Here is a 21,133-nt window from a genome sequence, read left to right on the forward strand (position 1 = left end):
TAAAAGACCTGTACTCAGAAAACTCTTAAGACACTGATGAAAGAAATCAAAGATGACACAAACAGATGGAGAGGCATACCATGTCCTTGGATTGGAAGAATCAATACTGTGAAAATGACTATACTACCTAAAGCAATCTACAAATTCAATGCCATCCTTATCAAATTACCAGTGGCATTTTTACAAACTAGAACAAAAAAATCTTAAAATCTGTATGGAGACACAAAAGACCCCAAATAGCCAAAGCAGTCTTGAGGGAAAAAAATGGAGCTGGAGGAATCATACTCCCTGACTTCAGACTATACTACAAAGCTACAGTAATCAAGACAATATGGTACTGGCACAGAAACAGAAATATAGATCAATGGAACAGGATAGAAAGCCCAGAGATAAACCCACGCACCTATGGTCAACTAATCTATGACAAAGGAGGCAAGGATATACAATGGAGAAAAGACAGTCTCTTCAATAAGCGGTGCTGGGAAAGCTGGACAGCTACATGTAAAAGAATGAAATTAGAACGCTCCCTAACACCATACACAAAAATAAACCCAAAATGGATTAGAGACCTAAATGTAAGACCAGACACTATAAAACTCTTAGAGGAAAACATAGGAAGAACACTCTTTGACATAAATCACAGCAAGATCTTTTTTGATCCACATCCTAGAGTAATGGAAACAAAAAGAAAAATAAACAAATGGGACCTAATGAAACTTAAAAGCTTTTGCAAAGCAAAGGAAACTACAAACAAGACGAAAAGACAACCCTCAGAATGGGAGAAAATATTTGCAAACGAATCAACAGACAAAGGATTAATCTCCAAAATACATAAACAGCTCATGCAGCTCAATATTAAAAAAACAAACAATGCAATCCAAAAATGGGCAGAAGACCTAAATAGACATTTCTCCAAAGAAGACATACAGATAGCCAAGAAGCATATGAAAAGCTGCACAACATCACTAATTATTAGAGAAATGCAAATCAAAACTACAATGAGGTATCACCTCATACCAGTCAGAATGGGCATCATCAGAAAATCTACAAACAACAAATGCTGGAGAGGGTGTGGAGAAAAGGGAGCCCTCTGGCCCTGTTGGTGGGAATGTAAATTAATACAGCCACTGTGGAGAACAGTATGGAGGTTCCTTAAAAAAATAAAAATAGAATTACCATATGATCCAGCAATCCCACTACTGGGCATATACCCAGAGAAAACCATAATTCAAAAAGACACATACACCCCAATGTTCACTGCAGCACTATTTACAATACCCAGGTCATGGAAGCAACCTAAATGCCCATCAACAGACGAATGGATAAAGAAGATGTGGTACATATACACAATGGAATATTACTCAGCCATAAAAAGGAACGAAATTGGGTCATTTGTAGAGGTGTGTATGGATCTAGAGACTGTCATACAGAGTGAAGTAAGTCAGAAAGAGAAAAACAAATATCGTATATTAATGCACATATGTGGAACCTAGAAAAATGGTACAGATGAACCGGTGTGCAGGGCAGAAATAGAGACACATATGTAGAAAACAAACGTATGGACACCAAGGCGGGGCGGGGGGGGGCGGGAAGTGGCGGGGGTGGTGGTGGTAGTGGTGGGATGAATTGGGAGATGGGGATTGACATGTATACACTAACATGGATAAAATAGATAACTAATAAGAACCTGCTGTATAAAAAATAAATAAAATAAAATTAAAAAAAAAAGAATTTTATTAAACGACATCGAAGGAGAGCCCTGTATAACTAGAGACGGTGTGCCTTGATCATGGGCAGAAGACTCACTGGAGAGACAGATACCAACTGTCCAAGGAAACCTGACGACAGAGGGGCCCACGACAGATCCACGGGCGAAGGGGCTCTTCAATGCAAGGTGTGTGGGCGAAACGACACTGGTCCCCTACACAGACACAAAATCACTTCCAGCTGGACTGGTGGGGAACGTCCTAAATGGCAAAGATCCGACCACAGGATGCAGTGGGGAAGGAGGTCTCATACAAGCACAAGAGGCGCAAACTGTAAAGACAGATGAATAATAATATTTCCATTAAAATTAAGACCTTTTGTTCATCAAGATACATCACAAAGATGGGATTTCCCTGATGGTCCCAATGCAGGAGGCCTGGGTTCGATCCCTAGTCAGGGAACTAGATCCCACATGCCGCAACTAAAGACCCCACATGCCATAACTAAGACCCGGTGCAGCTAAATAAATAAATAAATAAATAAATATTAAAAAGATACATCACAAAGAAGTGAAAAAATAAATGACAAACTGAAATAAGATACTTGCCACTAATGTGAATGACAAAAGATTAATATTCAGAATATTTTACATTGATATATATATATATTTTTTTTTAATTTTTAAAAAACATTTATTTATTTATTTTTGGCTGCAGTGTGTCTTCGTTGCTGCACCTGGGCTTTCTCTAGTTGCAGCGAGTGGGGGTACTCTCTCTTCACTGCGGTGTGCGGGCTTCTCACTGCGGCGGCCTCTCTTGTTGCGGAGCATGGGCTCTAGGCACACAGGCTTCAGTAGTTGTGGTATGTGGGCTCAGCAGTTGTGGCTCACGGGCTTAGCTGCTCCACGGCATGTGGGATCTTCCCGGGCCAGGGCTCGAACCCGTGTCCCCTGCATTGGCAGGTGGATTCTTAAAACACTGCATCACCAGGGAAGTCCCATAATGATATATTTTTATGTTCGCATTTATATTTTATAAATTTCCCATGAGTCAGTAAGAGAAAACCGACACAGTGGAAAAATGTCTCCACATTCACTTTAAAACAAAACAACAAAACCCCAGCTATTTTTCAGAAGAGAAGGCACAAGGGGTTTAAACATTAGGGAAGACGTTCTGCTTCATTTAAATCAGAGAAAGGCAAATTAAAAAATGCAAGGTAGCTTTCAATCCTTAAAATGATCAAAAAGAAAACAGAGGGCGCCTTCACAATGAACGTGTGGGCACGGCCTCTGCGAGTCGCCTGGAGGTTCCAACTACAGCGACCTGCCACACACTCCGCGCCTGCGGCCCTTGCTCTCCAAGGGCTCTAAAGCCCTGGTCCCCTCGGGGGCAGCAGAGCCCGCGGCACAGACTGTCCCCAAGACGCCAGCCTGCCCTCCAGAAGCCCTTCTGCAGGGGCAAGGCCGGGAGGACCACTGAGCTGCACACCTGCGCTCGTCCCTCAACCACCATGGCTCCTGGGGGCCGCTCTGTCCAGGGCGCGGCCCTGCTGGCTGACTGCGCCAGGCCTGGTGGTGACTTTGGAGGAGCTGGCGTGGGGCTGCGGGTCCTCTCCTCCTTGGCCAGCAACATGTCGGACTCTTCCGTCTGGCTTGTCCACAGCAGCCCCACATGCTGGTGCGGCCCAGGGGCCGTTGGCCCTCACACTCTACCTGGGTCCCACCCACTCATTTCCGCCCTCCCGCGGGGGACAGCAACACCTCCACTGGGTGGCCCATCAACGTCCCCGGTGACTCACCAGCTTCCTTTCCACCCTCCCAGACCAAAGCTGCCCCCTTTTCCAGCTTGGAAACCCCCTCCCTCTCCACCTCTGCCCACCACTGGCCCCTCTGCAGGCCTCTCGAGTGCGTCTACTCTTGGCCACTGTCCGTGGAGGCCCTCCCTCAATCACTTCATCATTCATTGGCACCCAAATGCAGAGTGATATCCTAGAACAGAGAACAGAAATTAGGGGAAAACCAGGTAAAATCCAAACAAAGCCTCAAGTTAAGCTGGTAGTAACGTATCAATGTTAATTTTTTAGTTTTGACAGACAGTTACAGTTATGTAAGATACTAGGGCCTTCCTGGTGACACCGTGGTTAAGAATCCGCCTGCCAATGCAGGGGACACGGGTTCGAGCCCTGGTCCAGGAAGATCCCACACGCCGCGGAGCAACTAAACCCGTGCGCCACAACTCCTGAGCCTGCACTCTAGAGCCCGCGAGCCACAACTACTGAGGCCCACGTGCCTAGAGCCTATCCTCTGCAACAAGGGAAGCCACTGCAATGGGAAGCCCGCACACCACAACGAAGAGTAGCCCCAGGGCCTCCCTGGTGGCGCAGTGGTTGAGAGTCCGCCTGCCGATGCAGGGGATACGGGTTCGTGCCCCGGTCCGGGAGGATCCCACCTGCCGCGGAGCGGCTGGGCCCGTGAGCCATGGCCGCTGGGCCTGCGCATCCGGAGCCTGTGCTCCGCAACGGGAGAGGCCACAACAGTGAGAGGCCCACGTACCGCAAAAAAAAAAAAAAAAAAAAAAAGAGTAGCCCCAGCTCGCCGCAACTAGAGAAAGCCCGCACACAGCAACGAAGACCCAGCGTAGCCAGAAATAAATAAATAAATAAATAAAGGGCACTTACCAAAATGATATTAAAAAAAGAAAAGATACTAGCAGCGCAGGAGCCTGGGTGAAGGGTGCGTGGGCCCTTCTCTGCACTATCTGCAACTTTTCGGTAAACCTACACGATCACAAAGAAGATGCTTATCTCATGATACATGACAAGCACTCTGTGCCGGGCCCCATGCAGAGAACAAGCCTCCCCCTCGCAGTCAAGGTGCCTGCTGGACTCCTTCTGAGGGCATCAGAGGCCACTGCAAGGCCAGGGCCCTGCAGCAACAGAAGCTGATCCCAAGGGTGAGACCTACTGTCTGAAAAGGACAATTAGATGGGTAAGCCTCGGGAGAGACAGCCCAGAGGAAAGGCGAGAAAATGCCAACTAAATACAGATGGAAAAGGTTAAGAGCTCAAGATACAATGGAGAATGTTATACACACAAAGGCACACCAATACATTGAAAACCTCGATAAAACAGATCAATTTCTGGGAGAAAATAAGTCAAAATTGGCAAAATAAAGAAATAGAAGGGACTGCCACTTCCTGGAAGACAAAGGAGACATATTTGTCCCTACTCCTCCACTAAGCACCACCAAAACCCTGACAACCATAGGAAGACCATAAAAGGTGGAGAGGAGGCAGGCCACCAGGGACCTGGGGACCCAAGGAGTGATGCGGTGGTGGCTCCTGGGACTTCCTGTTGCCTCATCATCCTGACCTGGAGCGGAAGAAGTTGGCAACTTGGAAGTGTCAATGGGTGCAGATAAGGGGTGGCCCCCTCGCACCCGGGCCAGCAAAGGCTGAGTGGGGAGCCTCGATCCTGGTGTCCCTCCCCGCCCTGCTAGGATGGTGCTGGAGGAGGGTGAGTGGGAAGCGAGTACTGCCATCCACCCAGGACCACCAGGGAGACCCCTCCTCAGGGGTCAGTGAAAGCCGAGTGGGGGAACCAAGATTTCTACCTGCACGCCCCCTGCCCACCTGCTGGAGTGGACTCAGGGGAAACCTGCTGAAACAGAAGGTTTAAATAAGATCCAGACTCTCGTAACAATCAAAACATCCAGGTTTCAATAGGAAATGACTCATCACACCAAGAGCAGCTGGCAGGGAACCACGTATACGGAGGAATAACTGTAAAGTTGTATGTGGATTTTCAACTGCGCCGGGGGTGGAGGGTGTTGGTGCCCCTGACTGCCCCCCGCCGTGCTGTTCAAGGGTCAACTGTACAGAGCAGAGACTGAATCAATAATCAAAAGCCTCCCCGCAAGGAAAAGCCCAAGACCAGATGGTTTCAACAGGTGAACTCTACTAAACATGTATAGAAGAATTGATACCTATTCTTCTTAGATTCTTCCAAAAAACTGAAGAGGCAAGAATACTTCCTAACTTACAATAGCCAAAACAATCAATGAGGCTAGACTTACCTTGATTCCAACACCAGAGAAAGATACTACAAGAAAAGGAAACTACAGATCAATATTACTTATGAATACAGATGTAAATCCTCAATAAAATACTATAAAACTGAACTAGTGGCATATTAGAAGGATTATACCTCGTGATCCAGTGGGATTTAGTCTCAGAATGCAAAGATGGTTCAACATCCAAAAATCAATCAATATAATTGTGACTGATCAATGTGATCAATATGTTTATTGACCAGCTTAATAGAATGTAGGGAAAAACCCCACATGATCATCTCAATTGATACAAAAAGATTTGACAGGACTCAACACCTTTTCATAATAAAAGCACCAAATAAACTAGGACTGGAAGAGAATAACCTCAAGATAATAAAGGCCCCGTATGACAAGCCCTCAGCTAACAGCATACTCAACAGTGAAAGACTGAAAACTATTCTATAAGATGAAGAACAAGACAAGGATATCCCCCCGTTGTTCACTTTTATTCAACATAGTACTAGAAGCTCTAGCCAGAGCAATTCGGCAAAAAAAAGGAAGGAAGAAAAGAAGGGAGGGAGGGAGGAAGGGAGAGAGAAAAGACTAAAAGGCATCCAAATCAAAAGGAAGAAAATTATCTGTTAGCAGATGACATGATCTTGTACGTAGAAAACCCTAAAGAATCCACAAAAAAATTGTTACAGTTAATAAGTGAATTCAGCAAAATTTTAGGATATAAAATGAACACACAAAAATCAACTGCAGGGGCTTCCCTGGTGGCGCAGTGGTTGAGAGTCCGCCTGCCGATGCAGGGGACACGGGTTCGTGCCCCGGTCCGGGAGGATCCCACCTGCCGCGGAGCGGCTGGGCCTGTGACCCATGGCCGCTGGGCCTGCGCGTCCGGAGTCTGTGCTCCGCAACGGGAGAGGCCACAGCAGTGAGAGGCTGGCGTACCACAAAAAAAAAAAAAAATCAACTGCATTACTATACATTTATAATGAATGATCTAAAAAGGAAATTAAAAAACAATCCCATTTAAATAACATCAAAAAGTATAAAACACTCAGGATTTATTTATTTATTTATGGATGGTTGCACTGGGTCTTCGCTGCTGCGTGTGGGCTTTCTCTAGTTGCGGCGAGCGGGGGCTACTCTTCGTTGCGGTGCACGGGTTTCTCACCGTGGTGGCAGAGAGCAGGCTCTAGGCGCTCAGGCTTCAGTAGTTGTGGCTCGTGGGCTCTAGAGCGCAGGCTCAGTAGTTGTGACTCACGGGCTTAGTTGCTCCGCAGCATGTGGGATCTTCCCGGACCAGGGCTCGAACCCGTGTCCCCTGCATTGGCAGGTGGATTCCTAACCACTGGGCCACCAGGGAAGCCCAACACTCAGGAGTAAATTTAACCAAGGAGGCAAAAGACTTATACACTGAAAACTACAAAATACTGCTGAAAAAAATTAATGAGGGTCTAAATAAATGAAAACACATCATGCATTCATGGACTGGAAGACCTAATATTGTTAAGGTGACAAGACTACCAAAAGTGATATACAGAGCTAATGCAATCCCTATTAAAATCCCAAAGGCCTTGTAAAAAAAAAAAAAACAGAAATAGAAAAACCCATCCAAAAATTTACATGGAATCTCAAGGAACCCCAAATAGCCAAAACAACCTTTGAAGAAGAAGAACAAAGTTTGAGGGATTCATATTTCCTGATTTCAAAACTTATTATAAAGCTATAGTAATCAAAACACAAACATATAGACCAATGTAATAGAAAAGAGAAGCCAGAAATAAACCATCTCAAGTATGGTCAATAAATTTTCAACAATGGTGTCAAGACCATTCAATGAGGAAAGGACAGTCTTCAACAAGCAATGCTGGGACTTCCCTGGTGGCACGGTAGATAAGACTCCGTGCTCCCAATGCAGGGGGCCTGGGTTCGATCCCTGGTCAGGGAACTAGATCCCACATGCATGCCGCAACTAAGAGTTCACATGCCACAACTAAGGAGCCCGCACACCACAACTAAGGAGCCCTGGTGCCGCAACTAAGGAGCTTGGCTGCTGCAACTAAGATCCGGCACAACCAAATAAATAAATTAATGAATAAATATTAAAAAAAAAAAGTGGTGCTGGGAAAACTGGATATCCATTTGCAAAAGAATGAAGTTGGGTCCTTATTTAATATCATATGCAAAAATTAACTCAAAATGGACCAAAGACCTAAACTTTAGAGCTAAAACTATAAAACTCTTATAGGGAAACACAAGGGAAAAACACAAGAGAGGGGGAACAGGAAGTCATTACCGACTGTTTATAGAGATGCTGTGAAGAGTTTTGGAAATAGACAGTGGTGGTGTTGTACAGTATTGTAAATGTAATTAATGCCACTGAACTGTATACTCAACAAGGGCAAACGTTATGTTATATTTAGTTTACTACAATTACAAAATTAAAAATGTAATACACCAAAAACCACTGTACTGTGCACTTAAACGGGTGACAGGGCTGGCAGGTGCTGGCAAGGAAGTGACAAAATGAGACCCTCACTCATTCCTGGTGGGAGCTGGACCAGTGCAGGCGGCTATCCCTGCAGGCTGTGTCCACACTGAGACCCGCAGACGCTCACAGCAGGCTCACTCCAAACAGCCCCACTGGCCACAACCCAAGTGCCCATCCCCCGATGAGCGGAGAAACAGAAAGTGGTCCCTGCACACAGTGGAGGGCCGCTCGTGTGCTGCTCGAGACCACAGCACGACGACCCTCAAAAACATGTTCACGACAGAAGCCAGACGCCGAAGTCTGCATGGTAGGACTCCCTCCTGTGCGCTGCCCACAAAAGACAGGTTCAGGCAGACGGAGGTACGTCAGTGTGTCCTGGGGGTGGGGTGGGGGGCCAGCAGAGACAGGACTGACCACAGAAAGGCTTGAGGGAATGTTCTGGGGTGAGGGAAATGCTCCAGCACCGGGGGGTGGTGATGGCTGCACAACTTCGTAAACTTACTAAAACCTACTGAACCGTACACCTTTGCAACAGATGAATGGGGCGATATGTAAACCGTACCTCAATAAAGCTGGCTTTAAAAAGTGGCACCACAAATCAGAGAGGAAAGAACGGACAGCTTAGCACGTATCTGCAGGGAAAGGCTGACTACGTGGAAGAAACGAAGCGAGGTCGCACCTCACACCACAGGCTAGTGAACAGGGACAGCGGAGCCTCCCTGACACCCCAGGGCCTGCTCAAAGGGCTGTGAAGCGCTACACTAATGTATGTACGTATGTACGTATTTACTTACTTACTTACTTACTTACTTATTTATGGTTGGATTGGGTCTTTGTTGCTCCAGTGGGCTTTCTCTAGTTGCAGTGAGCGGGGGCTACCCCTCGTTGCAGTGTGCGTGCTTCCCACTGTGGTGGCCTCCCTTGCTGCGGAGCACGGGCCCTAGGTGCGTGGGCTTCAGTAGTTGCGGCACGGGGGCTCAGCAGTTGTGGCTCACGGGCTTAGTTGCTCCGCGGCAGGTGGGATCTTCCCGGACCAGGGCTCGAAAACGTGTCCCCTGCATTGGCAGGCAGGTTCCTAGCCGCTGCGCCGCCAGGGAAGCCCCCTGCACTAACGTCTTAATCTTCACAACCTTCCTACGTGGTAAGCACTACCGTTATCCCAATTTTACAGAAAGGAAACCGAGGCCCAGAGGGTAAACACCTTGTGCAGGGCCACGGCCGCGAGTGGACTGGGGTGTGAGCCCCATCCGGAGCCTCGCCTCCACCCTGCCTCATCGCAGCTCATAAAGCCAAACTGGAGAAGGCGCAGGAGGGGTGCGTGGCCTTGAGTGGGGGCAGATCCTGGAACCAGACCCACATGGAGAAAAATGGAAGGACACTCCCATAAGAACAGGAAGGATTTCAGCCTGAGAAAGGGTACCCGGGCAAGTTATCAGGCGGTGACAAGGAGACACTGTCTGTGACTCCAAAGACTGACATGCCGGGACAGAGAGCCTCCGGAAGGCAGGAGGAAGCAGGGGACAGGGGCGGAGGGGCCTCTCCAGCAGGCAGAGCGCCCCTGGAAGCCCGGACCCTGACACACGCAGGGGCAGGGTGAGAAGGAGGTCGAGGAGAGTATGTGAGGGAGGCACAAGGGCCGGGACACAGCCGGGCGGGGACTGTCGGTACAGAGGTGGCCGCGGATGAGACTGCACGTGAGCTGCAGCAGGAGGCGCTGGAGACGTGCGACACCCCAGCTGCAGTGAGCACCCTGACCACAAGCTGTGAACACAAGGAAGAGGAGCCAGGGTGCTGGGAGGGTCGGCCGTTCCAGGGCGGGGTGCGCGTCCTGCAGTGCCAGAAGGCACCCTGGGACCACGTGAGCAACTGGACAGCGACAGTGAGGTCCCGATGGGAGTCGCGGAGTCTGCAATGCTAACCACTCCCGGTGGGGGCAGGCAGGGAAGGGGCACTCTCCCTCTGAGGGCAGCGCTGGTGACGGTGCTCCGAGCGCGGTGGACAGAGCAGCACGGCTGTTAGCGCCGCGCCTCACAGTGGCGTCCCCCATGGCACGTGCATTAACAGCTGCTCCGCGGACCCGACAGCAAGGGACCAAGGCGACCCCACCGCCAGCGCCAGGAGTGACGGGACTCGGGGCTCGCGCAGAAAGCTCTGCGGCGGTGACCCCGTGACATGTGGCCATTGGACCACCCGAGGTGACAGGCGTCCCACAGGAGGACGCCGTGTCCCCAAGTGTCCTGAGAGTCCGGAGGGACAAAGTGAGGAGACACGAGGGGCTGACCTCTGAGCCTCAGGCCCAGGAGCAGCGCCTGGCCCCCGAAAAGGGGAAGGAGCAGAGACCTACTCGGGGCCTGAATTATTCACAAGAAAAGGGAACGCGCCTCTTTAACAAGCCAGCGCTTTATGAAGCAAGGTTAACAATTCCACTTGATTCAGTGGAATATTATAAACTCTCTGGGGCCCATCTGAGGACTTCCACTTCAGGAGCAAGGTGACGACTCAGCACTTTTTATATTATTTAGAGAATAAAATTAACCCTCGCCGGCCCAGGCTGCTGCTTCTGCTCCCGCCGGATCCGGCCTGCTCAGCGCTTTTCCCACCTATAATTACAAGCTGCTATCCATCACGGGGCAGCCTCGCAGCCCGAAAGGGACGCAGTAAGCACTTCCACTAATAGAGGCAGACCTTAAAGACCACTTTGATATTTTCATTTAAATGGAATCTCTTACAGTAATCATCCCCAGCCTCCGGGGGTCCTGCCCCCCGCCCCACCTGGGCTGCTCTGGAGCTGCCTGCTGGGCCCCGCCTCCAGGAAGGGCCGCCCTCAGGGTAACGGCTGGCTCCGCTTGGGGCCCAGACCGGGCCCAGCCCTTAGGCTTGGGGCAGGAGGAAGAGGATTCGGGGCAGGGCTGGACCGACTGCAGAGCCGGCGCGGGAAGGGAGGGGTGAGGTCCGGGGCCGGGGAGCTGGCCCCGCACTGACAGTGCTCCCCACACCCAGGGCCCAGGCCTGGTCCCCCACGGCAGACCACGGGTCCCCGAGGCAGGGCGGTCACTCACAAGTGTGCGGGGAAAGGGTGGCAGCGGGCCCTGCTGCAGCCCCTAGGCTGCTGAGGAGGCTCCCTCTCGGGGCACCGGGACCGAGGAGGCCTGTCCGGGGTCCCCCAAGGCCCGTGCGGCCTCCCCCCAAGCCCCGCAGGCCCACGGGGGCGGGCCCTCCCAGGAGCTGCGGCGCCGAGGGCTTCTCAGCTGCCGGGGGCTTTCCCACAACGGCAGCCCCGGTGCTGAGCTGAGCCCACGGGTGAGCGTGATGGGCGAGGACACACCCGCGAGCCCCCCCACCACGCCCCTCACCTTCGCACCCAGCGGGCAGTAGCCTTTGAGGAAGTCGGTGCAGACCTCCGCCTTGCGGGACACGTAGACGTGGCTGTAGGGACAGTTGCTGTTGCTGCAGATCCCTTTCAGGAAGTAGGAGCACACGGGCATCTGGGGGGTGGGAAGGCAGTGAGGCTGAGGGCAGGCCACTTCCCCCGAGCCCCCCTCCTCACCCCACTTCACAGGCAGGAACGCTGGGACCCCAGGGCCCCACCCAGGGCTCCACCACGAGGCATGGGCCACACACTGACTGTGGAAATAAACACAGTGCTGGCCAGCAAGAGGGGCCGCCCACCCTGAAGTCAGACCCTCAGCCTCCCCAGAAGGCGTGGTCGCCCGGGCAGAGCACGTCTGCCCTCACACGGTCCCGATGAGGATACTGAGACGGGGGACCCAGCCCAGCAGGCTGGCTCAGGCCCAGATGTGCCGTCACCTGAGTCCATCACCTGCCCCGAGCCTGCCTGGTTTCCAGGGTGTAGGGCTGGGGCGGCATGGGCCAGGAGGAGGTTGGTCTAGAAGAGCAGGGCTTGGGGGTAGGAGGGAGGCAGCGCGTGGGGGGCTCTAGGTGGGGTGTCAGCCCATAGGGCCTGAAATCCAGCAGAGTTTCCAGCTGCCTGATGCGTGGACACCTGGCAGCGTCCGTGAACTGGAGACCTGACTTGGCCTGGTGAAGCCTGGCCACGGGGCTCTGCTGAGCATTGCCCGCAGGCGGGCACTGTGGAGGACTGGTGCGGGGGGGCAGGCTCCCAGCACCCTGGCCCATCGGCAGGTGGGCCCAAGGGAGACCTGGTGGGGGACACAGGGTGGGCAGCCCCCCTTCTCCCTCCATGCGGGGACTCAGGCCTGAGGGCCAGCAGACGGCGGGAAGGGAGGGTGTGTGCCTCTGAAGTCGCCCATGCTGACCCCTGAAGCCGCCACTCTTCCAGGCAGCGAGGACTCCTCGGTTGGGGCCCCTGGGGTGAGCCCTGCTCCTCCTGCAGGCCAGCCTCCTGGGGCGATGGGACCTTGCCAGGAGCTCACACAGCTGTCACCCTGTAGGTCTCACACCTTCCACAGGCCTGACACCTCTCGGGGGCCTCCTCCCTCTGCTGTCAGACCTGCCTGCCCTGCCCACATGGTCCCCGGGCACCCCCCCACTGCTGGCCTCTCCCGGCCGGACTCCTCACTGCACCCCACTGGACTCCTGCCTGCCTGCAGAGGACACACAGGAGCTTCAAAAAGCCACTTTTCTGGGGAGAGGCGTGGGGTCGGGGGGAACTGAATATGACTACAGCTGAGGAAGGAAGGAGAGAAAGCAGAGAAACAAAGGGTGATTTAGAGAGGAGACTATTTTTAATTGTCTTTTAACTGCAGCGCAGAAGGGAGCGGCCGGCCTGGGGCTGGCAGTGCTGCGGCGGCAGACAATTCCCTTAATGTGCGTTTTGATACAGGGCCCAAATTAGCGCTAATAAAAAGGGGTAATAAAGCCAACTCTTGCACCAAACGGAGCTCCTCTAGCTGTCAGCACCGTTATCAAGAGGAAACTGCGTTCTCATTTCAATTAACCTTGTTTGCACCCAGCACGTCCACACAAATAACAATAACATTAATTCAGGGCGCTGGTGCGGGGCTTCCCCGTTAGACAGCTCAGAGCCTGCACCGGCTTTGGAGCCGGAGCTAATGAACCCGAAACTCGACGTGAATTTCCAAATTGCTCACAGCAGAGTTTCGAAGCTCTACTAGGGAGAAAAATGCTGATTCTTCTCAAGTTCCTCAAGGGGAAAAGCTGCAGCAGCAGCAGCGCCTCCGCCTGATCCCGCCTCCCCTGACCCGCTGCAGCCCCCGCTCCGGGCGGCGGGCGGCCCCCCGGCCAGCACTGACCCCTGACCTCAGAGCTTCCCGCACTGTGGGCGGCCCAGCTGTGTGCCCCCCTCCGCCACGGCCCGGCCCCACACAGCTGCCCCTCGCCAAGCCCAGGCACACCTGGGGGCCACCGGGCACGTGGCGGGACGGAGGGGCAGAGCCTCCAGGTCCCACCCCCGGCCCCACAGGCACAGGGGACAGGGGACAGCTCACCTTCTCCTTGGAGACGTGGTGGGAGAAGGGGCAGGTCCCGTCTGTCTTCTTGCACGTGCCCCGAACAAACCTAGGCCAACAGGGAGGGTGTGAGGGGCGGGGAGCCCGGAGCAGCCCCCACCCCACCCACAGGGAGGCCCTGGCGGGCGCACCTGGTGCACACAGCCACCTTCTCGGGGTCGTGGATGTAGGGGCAGTGCTCGCCGCGGTTGCACCTGCCGAAGCGGTTGTAGTACATGCAGTACTCCTCCTTCCTCCGCCGCCGCCTCTGCCGCGCCTGCCGCACGATGGCCAGGCTGCGCTGCACGGCCCGGCTGGGGAGGGGGCAGACATCCGTGAGCCCCGGGAGGGCAGGGAGCACCCCCGCCCCCAACCCCAAGGGACGTACCTGGCCAGGGAGCGGCTGCAGCTGCTGGCAGGGTCCAAGCGGCCTGTCGGGGGGGAGAGGCCGGGTCACTCCAGGCCCACCGCCCCAGGCTCTGCCCTCTCCCTGCTCACCTGCTTGGCACCGGCCCCCTGGGATGCCCCACCCTCAGCTCGGGCACTGCCGCCCCTCCAGGAAACCGCTTGCCCTCCTGGGCCCCTGCCAAGCCACCTCCCAGCCCCGTGCAGGGGAGAGGCCGAGGCGAGACGGCAGAAGCGGGCGGGGACAAAGGCTCAGGGACCAGGTCTGGTGGCACAGCTCCCCGAGGCCACCCTGGTTGCTGGCCAGTGGTCTTTTTTAAAATTAATTAATTTATTTATTTTTGGCTGCGTTGGGTCTTCGTTGCTATGCATGGGCTTTCTCGAGTTGCAGCGAGCGGGGGCTACTCTTCGTAGCGGTGCGTGGGCTTCTCACTGCGGTGGCTTCTCTTGTTGCGGAGCACGGGCTCTAGGTGCGCGGGCTTCAGTAGTTGCGGCACGCGGGCTTGGTAGCTGTGGCTCGCGGGCTCTAGAGCACAGGCTCAGCAGTTGTGGCGCACGGGCTTAGTTGCTCCGCGGCATGTGGGATCTTCCCGGACCAGGGCTCGAACCCGCGTCCCCTGCGTTGGCAGGAGGATTCTTAACCACTGCACCACCAGGGAAGTCCCTGGCCAGTGGTCTTGCCTCAAGGCAAGTTGTCCCAGGAACAGTGGGTGGTGGGGCTTCCCTGCCACCTCCCTCTGCCTAGAGGAGAACCCAGGGACGCGTGACCTGAGTGGGGTCTGGGAATGCCACCTGGTTCTGCAGTAGCTAAGAATAGCTTATTTAAAGCGTCGTAAGATAAAAACAAAAAAGATGTGTATGGCCACAAATCCTGAAGTCCTCACTCCCAGGCCCTGAGGAAGCCGTGTGCCGACCGCGGCCTGTGTCGTGTGGCTGGAGGCCCTGGCGGGAACCCGCTCCACACAGTTTCGGAGGCACCTCGTAAGACACTCCCCAAAACCCCAAGGGCACAGACCAAGCAAGGCCTCTCTGAGGTCACTGACTGTGGCCTGAAGGGGAGTTGCTCACAAAGTGGTCAGTGGCGACAGGAAGGGAACAAGTGAACGCTCAGCCAGGGCAGCTGGGGTCTGGGTGGGGCTGGGTCCTGGGGGCAGGGGATGCGGGGCAGGCGGGTGGCACTGTCTTCTGCAGTGTGAGCTCACCCTACAGAAGGGGCACCCGGGCTAATATACGGATCCCGCCTGCCTTTTTGATAGCAGGTCACTCCCCAGGACCAAGGCGGGCCGGGCAGGGTGAGAGCTGCTCAGGATGGCCACAGTTCCTCAGCACACACATGACCCTTCCCAGACCAGATCCGGTTTCCCACAGGCAGCTGTTGAAATGGATCCGGCAGCCGGAGGCACGAGTGACATCACTCAGAAATTCTAGGGACCTGAGGCGATGACAAAGCATCCCAGGTTTAAAAAGGGACGCCCCCAAGCTGCCTGGCCCCGAGCCCCCCCCACCGGAGCCGGAGCCGCGTGGGAGGCCTGGGCAGGCGGCCCTCCTGTCACCTGTAGGGCCCTCTCCCTGGCTCGCCCCAGGGTGTCCTTTCCCAGGGCCCGCTCAGCTTGGTCTCCCGAGCTCTACACCCAGTCACACCAGTGTTCTGACACTTCACTCGGCCTGTCCAAACCCAAACCCCTTTGCGCCCCACAGGCCGGACCCTCAGACGCCCTCCTCCACAGCCCACCCTCTGCTAAGCCCTGACCACTCCCTGGACGCTCTGTGAGCCCGTTCTGGGCCCGGCTGGAGCTGCCCTCTGGCCAATGTCTGCCCTCCTCTGAGCCTCAGTCTCCTCAAGTTAAAAACGGCAGCTCCAGGGCTGTGCCGTGAGACCCCCGCGGGAGGGAAGCGCTCTGCACGGTGGCCCAGGCGGCTGAGTTACTGTGTGTGAATGGGGGGAGGGAACGCGATGACACAGAAGGGAGAGAGGGGCCTCAGAGCGTGAGGGCTGGCGGGGAGGGGTCTTAGGACGGCTCCAGGCCATACTGGAGTCTGGTTTCCAGGCCGGGGACACCCATCCTCGGGGTGGCAGTGGAGGCCGGTCCAGACGGCACGCGGCGGCCCTCCACCTGCCAGCCTGAGGGTGACAGTGCAATCTGACCACTGTGGGTGAGCGCGGCTTCCGGGGCAGTCACCCAGGCTGCCAGTGACGCTGTGGCGCCATCTGCTCCCGCCAGGGACCGCTGGCGTCATGTGCCTGCCTGTCAGACCGGCCCGCAGGCCTGGCCTCTGGTCGGGGCGGGGGGCTGGCAGGTTTACTCCTCTTTCCACTTCTGCTCTTAAAAAAATGCCAGTGCAGGGCCCGGTAGGAGTTTTTACAAGAACAGGGGGCACCTTTTCAAATTCTTTGCAGTGCTAAAAAATGCACATAAAGTAGCTGTTTGAAAAGAGGCATGGAGGCGCTGAAAAGGTCAGCTGAAAACCCTTGGCGACCTCAGAGCAGGAGGCACTGAGCCTTCTGGAGAGCTTGCACCTCCCAGGGGTCTTCCCAAAATAGACTCAGGCGGTGAGGCAGCCCCCGCCCAGGCAGCGACTCAGACTGCCCCCCCCAACCCCACCCCGCACTACCTGCCCAGGGCTCATGGTGGCAGGTCAGCAGCAGGGAGACTGCCCACCACAGCCTACGTCTGCCCCGGTCTGGGGTCTGGGGCCTGGGGCGCAGAAGAAGCCTGGGAGGCAGGCCTGCAGCCCAGGCTGAGCACGGCGGCTCTGGCAGGGGGACTCGCGGCTTCTGCTCCACTGCAGGGACCTGCTGGCTCTTGGGGCCGAGGCACAGGCCAGGCCCAGTGGAGCCCCCATCAGAGCTCCTGCCTGGGAGGACCCCCGCCAGGTTCCAGGCCAAAGCATATGGGGAGGGGTCCCAGGGTTGGGCCCTTTGGGCGGGCAGACCTTAGACATGGGAGGAAGTACTTGGGCCCGGGGTTCCAGGGAAGCAAGGTGTGCCTGCTAGAAGGCCCTGCCCCTGGGGCTCGGGAGCTGGGCAGGGCAAGGCTCTCCCCAACGAAGCCTGGGATGGATCGGGCACCCCACCCGGGGGCTGATGCTCTCCCAGAGGGGCGGGCAGCCAGGAGGAGAGGGGGTGGAGCCCCGCCCCCTCCCAAGGAGGCACTTCCTCACTGGAGTCAAAGTTCTGTGACTCCGGAGGAGAAAATTTATTTCTTTAATTATCATTCACCTAAGTGGGCTGCTGGTCCACAGGCATTCCCACAGCTGGGAGCAATCCACCTTCCTTATAGCCAAGAGTCGGCCACCCGTACAGGGGTCCAGGCAGCTGGTGCTGTGTTGGGCCGCCCTCGTGCCCCCAGGACAGGCTGCCCTGTGGTCTGTGCTCCAAACCCCACCTCCCTGCCCCGACCCTGAGGTGGGAGGGCTGAGCCCCAGGGCTGCCCCGTGGCAGCCAGCAGGCTAGTTAGTCAGCAGGGTGTGGGCCGCTGTGGCCTGCAGGGGCGGGTTGGCAGGGAGGAGGCCCCTGTCCTCACCTAATCGCCCAGAGGCTGGAGGGCTGGGGGGAGAGGGGTGGGGAAGGCCAGGGCGCTACCCTGCAGCCGTCCAGTCCCTGCTGCTCTGTCTGAGCGGGGAGGTGGGGTTCTGCGGAGCTCAGCACTTGGAGGGCAGCGGGCTCAGCGTGGCATCCTCCCTGGGGAGAAGTGTCGCAGCCCCCCCCGGCCAGCTGCCAGCTCAGGCGGCGGGGCCATGCCCCACAGTCCCTAACGCCGGCCCCTCCCACCTGCTCTGACTGCACCCCGGGGTGGCAGCTGGCTCAGACCCGGGGCCCAGCGCCCAGCAGGCAGCTCGAACATGGGGCCCCGCGATGCCTGTGGGCAGGCTGAGTCCAAACCCGCTTCTTCCTCTCAGCCTCCAGGAGCCTCTCCTCCGCCTGGATGTGGACGCGAGGGATGTGAGGGGACGCCAGGAGCCCAGGTGGCAGGTGCAGCCCCGTCCCACAGGCCCACCGGCCCATTTCGGATCAGGCTCACGTGCAGCCCAGGGTCCCGGAGAGGGCCAGGATGGCCCCAAACCACAACCTGTCCAGCCCAAGGGAGCACAGCAGGGAGGGGAGCCGGGGTCCTGCCTGCTGGGCCAGTCGTGGGCTGGGGCGGGGGGGCTCGGGCATAGCCGGGGCCAGAGGTCGGGCCCACGGAGAGGCTTGGTCCCTCGGGCCGCCAGATGGCCACTCCGCCGAGCAGCCGCTGCAAGCCCTGTGGGTTTGTCTGGATGCCCGGGCACCCACGGCCCTGTCCAGCCCACCAGCAGGCCTGGCTGTGGCAGCCCTGTGAGGGGCCCAGCTCAGGGGAAGCAGCAGGCTGGAAGCGGCCATGGACAGAGGAGTGGTCTGAGGTCCCTGCCCTCTGAGATGCCCACAGCTGCGTGTGGGCCCCACAGGCCACGAGCGCGCGTGCTACAGGCCCGCTGAGCTCTGGTGTCAGAAGCAATCGGGGTGGGACCGCAGATCTACCTGCCTTGGCCTCAGGGCATCCCCTGGCCCCCGAGGAGGCCCGGCCAGGGCTCTGCCCATGCTCCTCCACCACCAAGCTCTCGAGGTCAAGGCAGAGGCCCTGAGAGGTCACACAGCCCAACCCCTCAAGGTGGGAAACAGGCACAGGCGGGGGGAGAGTGCCTGTCCTGGGGAGCCCGGGGCACCTGGCCTGGAATTAGGCAGCCAGGCACCCCAGGGCAACAGACAGAGGCCCTGGGAGAAGAGAGGCAGGGCTTCCAGGAGGGGCCCTCCGGCTGTCACCCATGCGCCGCCTCCTCCCTGGCCCAGGCCTCTTCTCCCTCCTGCCCCTTTGGGCGGGTCGGGCTGGGGGCTGGGGTAGCTGGGCCTGTGCAATCCCCAGACCACCTGCAACCTCTCCCCATTTTTTTCCCTTTTCGACAGCAAAGGAAGAGTAAAACTGGACTGAAACCAAAATATTTTTCTAGTTAATGTGCACAATAAGCAAATCCAAAGCATCTCCTTCTCCGCGGCCTGTTTCCCAGGCCGCGGGGGCGCATGTGGTGGTGACGGCCTCCAGGCACGGCGGGGAGGCGTTGCCAAAGCGATTAGGCACTGCAGCCTCAGGTGCTCCCTCGCCCAGGCCGCGTGTACCATACCTGGCTCATCTCCTTTGTCCAGGAGCAAAACACAGAAAATCAGAGGCGGCTTAGCCAAGCAAGAGGCAGGTGCACCCAAGCCATCCCTGGGGGGCCTCCCCATCGTGGCCGCTGCCAGCCTTGTGAGGGGCAATTCCTGAGGCTCTTCGAGCAGGAGTGAAATGGCCCTGGGGCTGGTGCGCTGTCTGGGAAGCCCTCCCTCGGCCCCGGCCGGCTCCGGGAGAGCCCAAGGCCTGGGGCCTCAGACGGGTGGCCAGTCTGGAGCAACGGCGCACGCGCAGCCCTCACCCGCCAGGAGCCTCACCTGCGCGCAGGAGGGACCTGCTGCCCCCGTCGCCGCCGGGCCGGCCATAGGTCTTGGAGAGCTTGTTGGCCGACACCTTGTAGAGGACGCCTCCGATGCAACGGTAGCCTTTGTTCCGCCACCGAGGGGAGCCGGGCTGGGCTTTCCCACTGGCTGCTGCAGTACGCAGGCCGTTCAGCACCAAGGACCTGCAAGGACAGGGAACGCCTGTCAGCCCAGCCCCAGGGCCCGCGGTCGGGAAACCTCTGTCCCCCGCCCTCCATTGGCACGGGAGGGGGCACCCTCAACCCCACCAACCAGGCTGGGACTGAGCCTCCCCCTCCGACACGCGCACCCCTGCGACATGGCTTCGAGGGGGCTCCTTTGTGCCCTCAGCGCTTGCACTAAGGTGGCCCTGAGGGTCTACTCCAAGGCCTTTGGCCATCACCACTGCCCGGGAACACCTCCTGGACGCTGCTCCAGTGGTGCCACCCCGGCTTTGGGAAGGCTGTGCTGTGGGGTCAGCAAGCTCCACTGCCCGCCCTCCCTGCCTCTCCTTCCACTGCACGGAGGGCCCTGCGTGGAGACTGGGAGGGGACAGGCTCACAGACCCCGCTCCCGCCGGCAAGCTGTGTCGGGGGAAAGACGGAAGTCTCCTTGAGGTCAAAGGCTGGCAGAGGGCTGAGCCGCCTGTCCTGGGGTTAGCAGACGCCCAGGCCAGCCCAAGGGCAGACGGGTCGGGAGAAGTCCCCCGACAGACACACAGCGGGCAGCGGCCACACACCCCCAGACTCAGGTCCCACAGATGGTGGGCCTGCAGCTGCCCTGGTGGACCTGCTCCCCGAGCTGCCACGAGGGCTCCAAGGCCCTCCCGCTGCCCAGGGCCTCAGGGCTCCAGAAGGACTTGGCCTTGGCCCTCGGTGGTTTGTTTCAGCAGGAATCTGCTTATGCAAATTGAGCTTAATTCCCTATGAGCTCAGATTCTGCTCATCCCGCTGTCACCGCCCAGTGTACGTTCGGGCCCCCCTGGCAAACCTGGGCAAGGGAGCACCAGCTGTCGCATGAGCATCACCTCTACCCGAAGATGGCCCCCAAGCAGCAGGAGGGCAGGGTGTGAGGAGGGTGGCCCTACTGCAGGCAGTGCCGCCAGCAGCAGCTTGGGGCCCAGCAGAGGAGCCAGCTGAAGTCAGGGCCCGTCCTGGGGCACACATGGCACCCTCCCCCTGGGTTCTCCAAAGTGCTCCCGCTGAGGCCCCCACGCCCCGCAGCCCCTTCCCCTGGGAGCATATGAACCCCAACTCCACCTGGGCAGCAGCACACCCTTTCCTGGCTCCCTAGGGCCAGGGAGGGGGCCCAGACCTGGGTCTGAAGTGCAGACGGGACACGGCAGGCCTCCGGGCACCCTAGCACGCAAGCTGGTCCACCCCTAGGCCCCTGTCTCTCCATCTGCGAGTTGGGGGTCGTTCTAACCAGCCGAGTGAGCCGGGCGCTGGGGACCTGAAGCAGCAGCGTCAGGCGGGAAGCCGAGGAGGCCTGCCAGAAGGCGCGTAACCCAGTTTCCCTTAATTAAAACTTAAGTTCACAAGCACCAATCTTGGAGCAAAGGACTCCTGCCAAGGGTC

General features: G+C 57.0%; 1 protein-coding gene across 2 annotated transcripts in view; it reads right to left on the bottom strand.

The window, feature by feature from the left end:
• ZC3H3 (zinc finger CCCH-type containing 3) overlaps window positions 1-21,133 on the bottom strand; it is a 79,169-nt gene that overhangs the window by 7,246 nt on the left and 50,790 nt on the right. Inside the window, exons 5-10 of one of the 2 annotated variants that reach the window (XM_081258850.1) lie at window positions 19,533-19,720; window positions 14,073-14,115; window positions 13,837-13,998; window positions 13,685-13,754; window positions 11,609-11,740; window positions 3,575-3,694 (exon numbers count right to left, since the gene is read on the bottom strand). In XM_081258850.1, the coding sequence (XP_081114976.1) occupies window positions 3,662-3,694; window positions 11,609-11,740; window positions 13,685-13,754; window positions 13,837-13,998; window positions 14,073-14,115; window positions 19,533-19,720 (628 nt within the window). In that variant the 3' untranslated portion in view covers window positions 3,575-3,661. Of the gene's footprint in view, window positions 1-3,574; window positions 3,695-11,608; window positions 11,741-13,684; window positions 13,755-13,836; window positions 13,999-14,072; window positions 14,116-19,532; window positions 19,721-21,133 lie in introns of those variants that run through there. The other variant, XM_081258849.1, reaches the window with a different exon arrangement.

The sequence above is a fragment of the Mesoplodon bidens genome (genome assembly GCF_964165515.1).
Source record: "Mesoplodon bidens genome assembly, chromosome: 16".
Classification (NCBI taxonomy): domain Eukaryota; kingdom Metazoa; phylum Chordata; class Mammalia; order Artiodactyla; family Ziphiidae; genus Mesoplodon; species Mesoplodon bidens.